Below are 8790 nucleotides of genomic sequence, written 5' to 3'. Positions count from 1 at the left end.
GGGGAAAGTGAGGGGGGGTGGGGGCGGGACTCCCAACTGGGGGGGACGGAGGCACAGCATCAAATTCGTGCAGAAAGCCACGGCGGCCAGACATGAGGGACAATGGGGGCGGGGGGCGGGGGGTCTGTCTCCCTAGCAGGAGCTAGGGCTCACAGGACAGCCCACACTCTAGACTGGGAAGGGAGCAGCAGCAGGACACGGGCTTGGGGGCGGGGGGAGTCACTTAACATGCATTCGTGCCATGCCACAGAGACAGCGAGTCATGCCACAGAGCAAGCAACAGAGAAGGACGAGAAGCCACCACACACCCCCACGCCCACCTCCGGGAGTATCGAGAGTCCCGCCGGGTTTTGCCATTCCCGTCACGGGCACGATTTCGCTGGGTGGGGACAGGGCCCGGAGGCGGGCGGAGGGGCCACCATGGGGCATAAGCGCAGTCCGGGTAGACCCCCGGCTACACGGCAGGGAGCTCTCCCAGGAGAGCTCTGGCGGCTGGCAAACAATCGACCCCCATTTCCTGGGTGCGGAAGGGGGAAAAGACGCCGCAGAGGGCGCAGCTCAGAGGCCGGCTCTGAGCCCGGAGGCCCCCCCACCCCTGCCCGTCCAGTGTGCTCCAAGGTGCGGCCTTCCTTACGCCCCTCACTCTGCACCGTGCAAACAGGGCGGATCAGATTCAGAAGAACCGTAACCCGAAGTAACGCAAACGGAAGCCGGTTTTGCACTGGGTTGGCCCCCACCTCACCCCCCGCCGCCCACCCTTGGGGGGCGTCCATCTCCAGGGGACATCTGGGCCTGGCTCTTCCTCGGGACGTGCAGGAAAGCATGGGGGATGGGGGAGGAGGGAGGAGAATGAGCCCCACCCCCGCAACTCGGCTGCCAGGGGGGTCGCGGGGCGAGGAGGAGGCATGCACTCTTATTTCTACACTCCACAGCGCGGCGGGCCAAGCCCAGAATTGGTCACTGTGCCAGGTGGACGAGCAGGACGTTCTCACCCCGGATGAAAATCTGGTTGATGTGGCGCGTGAACACCTGCTGGTAGTCCACTTTGGCCTTGCGCTTTTTCTTGCGGGGCTGGCCCCGCGAGAGCGTGGTGGCCCTGGACAGGGTGCCCCCGGCACTCGAGCCCTCGGTCTGGGCAGTTCTCCCCGACAGCTCTGACCTGGACTCCTCCCTGGCCGACGCCTGCAGGGACGAGGGCACGGAGCGGGAGCGCCGGCGGGAGCTCCGGCCGGTGTCCCCGTGGCCCCACACGGACGCCACTTTCCACGTGGACGTCTGCGAGTATCTGGACAGCGTGGAGTCTTCCACGGCCGACTTGGAGTCGGCCTCCTTCTTGGCGGAGTCCTGGAGTCGCAGACGGTCAAACAGCTGTGAGCAAGAGAGCAGCAGCCGTCAGCCTTCACCACAGCCTTCCACGGCCAGAAAGTGCCAGAAAGAAAGCGCCCGACTCCTGGGGATCGGAGCGACAGGACAGCGTGGAAGGTGCTGGCCTGGTGTGTGGGTGACCCAGGTTTGATACCCGGCATCCCAGAGGGTCCCCCGAGTACTACCCGGAATGATCCCTGAGTGCAGAGTCAGGAGTCAGGCCCTGAGCACTGCTGGGTGGGGCCCACAAACCAAAAGTTTTTAAAAAAATCACAGGGCCGGAGTGATAGTACAGCAGGTAGGGCACTTGCCCATATGGTCCCCGGAGCACCACCAGGAGTAATTCCTGAGTGCAGAGCCAGGAGTAATCCCTGAGCATCGCCAGGTATGACCCAAAAATGAGAAACCACAAAAATGTTTAAAAAATTTTTTAAAAAAAACAGATTTCTTCATTACCTTCTCTGCAATTTTTACGTGAAAAGTAATAGATTTTCCAGTTTTAGTCATTACTCAGATAAATCAAAAAGTATGGTAGGACAAGAAGAACCTGCGTTTCTATTTTCTGATTTCGGGGTCACAACTGGCAAACACTCAGGGCTTACTCAAGGGGTGCTCGGGGGACCCTATGAGAAGTCAGGGATCAAACCCAGATCCAACCTTGCCACATACAAGGCAAACGGCCTCCACTGTTGTGCTACTAGTTTGAGCTCACAGCACCTGCTCACGCCTACGGTGTGACACAGGAACCCCTGCACGAGGTCCCTGGTTGCACAGGCCAGAAGCACGAGCCTGCGTGAGACTGTCTGGATGCCTGAGCTAGGGAAGACCTCAGTCTGGGCCCCGAGGGACGGGAACAGGCAGGGCGCCCCCTCCCCGACAGGAGACGCAGGTCACAGGACTCGGTGATGTCCAGGCTAGAATGAGGCTGGGCAGAGGAGCCTGGGGCGGGGTGGGGACCCACCTACCCGAGTGAGCGTCAAGGAAGAATCCCGTTCATATGCTTTGCCCAGAACTGGCTTTCGATAGGTCTCGTCGACATCGGTAAGTGCCTAGAGACAGCGGGGTGGGGGGGAGGGGGAGGTGGAGGAGGAAATAGGGGAGAATGTAAAATTGGTTTTTTCCTTACAGTTTCAAAGAGAGAATTTGAAGGGACATATCACTGGAGTCGAGCGAAGCCAACACCCACCTGCAGACCCAGCTCTCGGCTAGAAAACAGCAGGGCGGCTTCCCCGCGCCGGTGGCTGCCAGGGAAGGTATGGAAGTGTGACTCCAAGGCTAACTCCCCCTGCATCCCATATGGTCCCCCGAACACCACCAGGAGTAATTCCTGAGTGAATGAGCCAGGAGGAACCCCTGTGCATTGCCGGGTGTGACCCAAAAAGGAATAAAAAAAAAATACTATACGGACTGAAGGTTTGACTGACAGACTTGAAATGATGACCCTGCTAAGTTCAGCTATCGTTCATCACCTCATATGGATAAAATTAATCTTTTTTAAACAGATGAACTAATTATTTTTGAAGGCTGGTTTTCTCAACTTTGGAACAGATGTGTTTTGTTGTTGTTTTTTGTCCACACGCAGTGATGCTCAGGGCTGACTCCTGGCTCTGGACTCAGGAGTCACTCCTGGTGGAGCTTGGGGATCATATAAAGTGCCAGGGATCGAACCCGGTCAGCCACGTGCAAGGCTGTTCTAAGACCCCACTGATGTGACTTTTGCCGGGATAATTCCTTGCCGCGGAAACTGTCTTGGGTGTGGAGGGACAAGCAGAAGCATTTCTGTCCTCCGCTCGCTGAGTGCCAGTAGTGCTTATCCCCAAGGCGTGACAATCAGGGGAGGAAAAAAAAAAAACCAGCAGAAATTACCAGCTGCCCCTGGGAGGGGCCAGAATCACTCTGGCTGAAAGCCACTAGCCTGAAGGAAAAGAAAGCAATAAAGAGAATTTTTTTTTTCTCCTATGGCCGAAAGAACAAAAAGACTGCGGGGAAGTTTCCCTGAAGACTCTGTTGAATAAGGTACACTGTCCTGTCTTCCTGCTGTTCATCGATTTGCTCAAGTGGGCACCAGTAACGTCTCCACTGTGACAATTGTTACTGTGTTTGGCATATCAAATACGCCACGGGGAGCTTGCCAGGCTTTACTGTGTGGGCGAGATACTCTCGGCAGCTCTCCAGACTCTCTGAGAGGGGTGGAGGAACCGAACTCGGGTCAGGCCTTTGGGTTTTTTTTTTTCTTTACACACAGAGATTCACGCCCCCCCCCCCCAGGGTCTCTGTGCATCCCCCTCCCCTCCATGACCCTCATACAGGCTTTATCGATTACCATGTTCCAGAACTTGTCGAATGCGACGAGGAAGCCGGTGCAGACGCCACGCAGCCCTTTGAAGGTGCGGATGTGGACGTTCACCTTGACGCCCTCCCGGATACAGCGGTGGAGCTCCCCCAGGGGGCTGCCCTCGTGCACTGGAAGAGAAAAGTGGGAAGGGCACAGCGTGAACGTCTGCTTGAGAGAACAGGAAAGTGCAGGGAAGGCAGGCGGGACCCAGGCCGGAGCCCACCAGGCTGTGCACACGCCGGACACACACTGTCTTCACAGCAGCCGATGTTCTGGGATGGTGCCGACTTTCTTTCTCTTTTTTGGTTTCTGGGCCACACCCAGAGATGCTCAGGAGTGACTCCTGGTTCTGTGCTTAGGAATTAACTCCCTAGCAGTGCTCAGGGGACCCTAGCGGATGACGAGGATCGAACCCAGGGTGGTCGCATGCAAGACAAATGCCCTCCCTGCTGAACTATTGCTCCAGCCTCTAAATGCTTTTTTTTTTGGGGGGGGTATGTTTTGGGGCCACACCCGACTATGCTCAGGGCTGACTCCTGACTCTGTGCTCAGGGATCACTCCTGGCAGGGCTCAGGAGATCACACAGGATGCTGGGGAGTGAACCCGGGCTCAGCCATGTGCCAGGCAAGTGTCCCCTCCGCTGGACTATCTCTCAGCCCTGGCTCTGACTTTCAACCTGCCTCATTTAAAAAATCTGGAGCCACCCCCTCCCCACCACCCAAAAATGAAAATTTCAAGAAATGTCCACGTTAGCAGCGGGATTCTGAGTTCTGTGCCTTACGTTTTTTTCATGACAATTCTCACGAACCATATGTCTAGTCTGAGCCTTCCAAGGAACCGTTCCATGTCTAAAGAAAATGGATCCTAGTTCACACCTGCCTTCACACACACACACACACACACACGCACGTACTCAGATCTCTGGGAAAGTCAGCATGGCCCTGGGCTGAGCTAGCCCACGCACTAGCTCCCTGGGTTAGAGGAAGTGACCTGGCTACCTCATAAGGTAGAAAGGGATGCTGGGCCTCAGGCCCCCATGACACCCGTTAGTAAATGTCAGGTAAAAGGCAATATGGAGGCGGGAGAGAGAACTCTACTCTCGCAGGCAGACCATAAATGGTCCCCCATGCCACTGGGTATGTTTGGGGGCCACACTTGGTGATGCTCAGGGCTGACTCCTGGTTCTGTGCTTGGGAATCACTCTGGAGGTGCTCAGAAGACCTTATGGGATGATCAGAAGACCAACACGAGTGAGCCCAGCCAGGTGGGAGCCCCCTACACACACCCCCACAGACAGCACATGGCAGTTTCTGGGGACTATTTATGCGACACTTCCTGGGAAGAATGATGCGATCATGCATCACTCCTGTCAGCCTAACCAGACTGTTTCAAAGCTCAAGAGGGGGAAGTTTGGGGTTGCTCTTTTGTTTGGGGGCCAGACCTAGTGATGCTAAGGGGTGACTCCTGGCGCTGCACTCAGAAAATCGCTCCTGGTGGGTTTCAGGGCACCCTACAGGACGCTGGGGATGGAACCCAGTCGGCCACATGCAAGGAAAACGCCCTCCCCACTGGACTATTGCTTCGTCCCCTTTTATTATTTCAGGTTAGCCTGGCTTTCTGAGAATGCTGGGAGCAGAAATGTCTTTCCCTAAGGGGAAGCAACAGGCCAAACAAACGCAGGACGCTGGTTTAAGCGAACCTTCCTCCACTCTGCCCCATTTTGTTCCTGTAAGTCTGGATAACGAAGTTGGTTATGCTTGACCTCATTATACCTCATTCATGTGTTGGCTTATAACTGCTGACAGTGATAAATCTTAAAACTCCTCTCGGAAGCGTGCACCGTGCAGATGAAGAGGCGTTCTAGCAGAATGAAGGTGAAGCACACGACACAGTGGGCGGCAGAGGCAGACGGGAACAGCGGTCGTGGTGGGAAGCGGGGAGCCTCAATCTCACCACGATCTAGCCTTCCTCCTGCAACGGTTTTACAGTTCCGAGCCTCCGAGACAAAGGCTGGGCCTGAGCCTCTGATACACGAGAGTCCTGTGTGTGTGCTGGGTGCAGGTTAAATCGATGCTGGGAACAACAGTTAGGCCATTTTAACTGCCGGCGTGGCCGTGGTGAATCAATTTCTCTAGCCCAAGTGTCTAAACTAAAATTAACTTTGAAGTGGATAATGTCTGGACTCATTTTGAGAATAAGTCCCTACTCATCACAAAACCTGGGTTACTCTCTTTGCATAACCTTCACTGACTCTCAATACACACACATACACACACGTGTAGAAAAAAAAATTTTCTCAGATTTTTTTTAAATGGGGACACTATTCCTCCTCACCCACAAATCCAATCAAAAGCATGTACTCTTAACATCAAAGGAGAAATACAGGTGCTGTCTCCCGTCTGATTCTCTACCAAAATTTAGGCTTTTTCCCTCCCAAAGACTTACTAAGGTATAATTCCAGAAGGTACTCCTCTCCTGCATTCATCCAAAAACACAACATGAGAACTTCAGAGTAGGCCAACCTGAATGCAGAGCCAGGAGTAACCCTTCCCAGCACCGCCAGGTGTGGCCCAAAAACAAACCAGCAAACAAAAAAGGGCACAATCCAGGTGTCCAACACTTCCTCTGACACAAGAAATTGATCTTATCTTCGAAGAAAACTAATCTTCCACACCTCCTTCTCCTTCAACCCAGCTCTAGGTGCCTCAACTGTCCAAAGTCGGGCCCCGTGGCGCCCTGGCTAGGACCCTGCCCAGGGCATGCCACTGAGCACAAACATCAGATGCTCAGGGACTAAGACCCACCTTTCCCACAACCACCAGCCAATCAGGAGCCTCCTAAGACTCCTGCCTCTCCCGCTCCCCCTCCCATCTGCAGCACCAATTCTAGCCCTCCCTGCCGTCAGCCCAGAGCACCTGGTGCTTATTTAATAATCCTCACTCAGCTGCAGCCAGTGGTTTGTCCGTTTCATCCCCTTTGTTTGTTGGTTTGGTTTTCAGACCGCACAAGGCTGTGCTCAGGGCTTACACCTGGCGGGCTTATGGGATGCCAGGGATGGAACCTGGGTCTGCCACATGCAGGGCAAAAGCGTCCCTACCTGCTGTACTATCTCTCTGGCCTCTGTTTCATCCCCCATTTTTGTGGAAACTGGAGCTAGGGCGGGTTTTTACTTAATGTGCTCCACTTAATACAAATAAATAAATAAATAAAAACTTGCTATATTTAGTAAACTGCTGAGCTCTAGGCCAAAGAGAGGGAAGTTATGTATGCCCTGACTTACGGCTGTTAATGAGTCTGAAAGTGATAAGGGCCACAAGCGCCAACCGACAACCATTAGACACCATCAGACAGGGGGGCTGGGGCACATGCGGGCCCCAGACTTGCTCTCATTTTAGGAACACGGGTTTATTTCTGGGCGACATCTGCGGGGAGATTCTCTCTTACACAAGCGAGCCTGACACCCGGCTTTCTTCGGGAAGGTCCCTTTCCAGCACACGCGGTTCTAGGAGGGAACCCCCAATATAGTCACCCCAATAGTCCCTAGCACCACCTCTCCACGCCAAAGGTAGCGACAGACGAATGTCACCATTTGGCCCAAGACGCAAAGTAGGTCACTGCTGGCGGGGGGCAAGATGTGCCAATTCTCAGCCCCGGGGTTGGGGGGCTGCGCTTGTCCGCCCAAGCCCTGGCTCCCGCACCGGGCAACCTCCCCCTCTGCCTTTGGACAGCACGACTGCTGGAAGCATCTACAGGATTGGGGGGAAGCTCCTGGGGATACCACCAGGGATGACACCCGCCTGCGCACACGGGGACTGCGCGCCCCCACCCACCCCCGGGCGGCGGGGTGCCGGGCGTGCAGAGGGGGCTGCAAGGCGGTCTTTATTGGGGGGGGGGGGACCAGGGGCGTTTGTGCTGCTGCAGGTGGGAACTCGGGTGCCGCAGGCTCCCTGCGGCTGTGCCGCCACTGCAACACGCGGGGGCTTCTGAGCAACCCCCAATCCCCCGGGCTCGGAACCGCCCGCCCCCGCCTCTGGCCACCCGGAGGTTCCGCGCCCACCGGCCCCCGGGACATCCCCGGCGCTCCTCCCCACCACGCCCCTGCGGCCCGCTCCGCGGGGACCCTCAGCAGACAGACCCGCCCTGCATTGCCCCTGCATTGCCCCCCCTCCACCCCCGCCCCCACCCCCAGACCCCCCGGCCCGGCACTCACGGGGCATCCTCGTGAGCACGTTGCGCGGCGCCTTCTTGGTCCGGGCCGGTGCCCCGCGGCGCGCGCCGTCCCCGCCGTCCCCTTCCTCCTTGGTCACCATGAGGCGGCGGAGGCGCTGGATGCGCTCGGGGTCCGGCGCGGGGGGCTCGTGGCGGCGCCGGGGCCGAGCCGAGGGTCCGGCGGGGGCGCTGCCCGCGGGGTCGGCGGCGGCGGGGGCGCCCCGGGAGCCCGCGCCCCGCGCCCGGCCGCGCCCGCCGCCGCGCACCCCGGTCTTGAGGAAGTTCTCGTACTCCGCCAGGTTGTTGAAGCACGGCGCGTTGGGGTACGGGATGGGCGGCAGGCGCGGCGCGTACAGCGCCAGCAGCGGGTCGAAGCTGTCCGAGCTCACGTCCAGCCGCGGGCTGGGCGGGCGCGCGGGGCTCCCGGCGCGCGCCGGCCTCGCCCCCCGCTCGCGCTCCTCCATGTTTGAAAGGCCCGCAGCCGAGGCCGATGGGAACGCGGCACCGCGCAGGCGCGGCCGCCGGGGGGCAGCAGCGGCCCGTGCGCCGCGCCGCCGGGGGCGTGGCCTCTGCTCGCTGGGGCGTGGCCTCTGCCCGCCGGGGCGCGGTCTCTGCTCGCCGGGGCGCAGTTTCTGCTCGCTAGGGAGCGGGCTCTGCTTCTCGAGGGGCGTGGCCCTTGCTCTCCGGGGCGTGGCCTCTGCTCTCCGGGGCGCGGCCTCTGCTGCTCGGAGGCGTGGCCTGTTTCTCGGGGGCGCGGCCTCTGCTTCTAGGAGGCGTGGCATCTGCTTCTCAGGGGCGTGGCCTTTGTTTCTCAGGGGCGCGGTCTCTGCTCGCTGGGGAACGGACTCTGCTTTTGGGGGGCGTGGCCTCTGCTCTCCGG

The 8790-nt window shown here is 58.1% G+C and overlaps 1 protein-coding gene across 1 annotated transcript; it reads right to left on the bottom strand.

The window, feature by feature from the left end:
* Positions 1 to 957: 957 nt before the first annotated feature.
* On the bottom strand, positions 958 to 8380 carry LSM11 (LSM11, U7 small nuclear RNA associated). The gene is made up of 4 exons (XM_056107968.1): positions 7912 to 8380; positions 3689 to 3828; positions 2331 to 2414; positions 958 to 1368 (listed from the first exon to the last, which is right to left on the bottom strand). The coding sequence occupies exons 1-4, from the start codon at positions 8372 to 8374 to the stop codon at positions 958 to 960; spliced, it is 1098 nt and encodes a 365-aa protein (XP_055963943.1). The 5' UTR covers positions 8375 to 8380.
* Between the last annotated feature and the right edge of the window lie 410 nt (positions 8381 to 8790).

This window comes from Sorex fumeus, unplaced genomic scaffold (assembly GCF_029834395.1).
Source record: "Sorex fumeus unplaced genomic scaffold, SorFum_2.1 ptg000187l, whole genome shotgun sequence".
In the NCBI taxonomy this organism is placed as follows: Eukaryota; Metazoa; Chordata; class Mammalia; order Eulipotyphla; family Soricidae; genus Sorex; species Sorex fumeus.
Note: the sequence above shows the minus strand (reverse complement) of the source record. Positions and strands in the feature narration are given on the sequence as shown.

Coding starts and splice junctions, on each gene's coding strand:
- LSM11 (XM_056107968.1), bottom strand. CDS start 8,374: ATGGAGGAGCGCGAGCGGGGGGCGAGGCCGGCGCGCGCCGGGAGCCCC. Junction 2,415..3,688: donor TCGACAAGTTCTGGAACATG/GTAATCGATAAA, acceptor CGCTGTCTCTAG/GCACTTACCGATGTCGACGA. Junction 1,369..2,330: donor CTTCCTTGACGCTCACTCGG/GTAGGTGGGTCC, acceptor TCTTGCTCACAG/CTGTTTGACCGTCTGCGACT.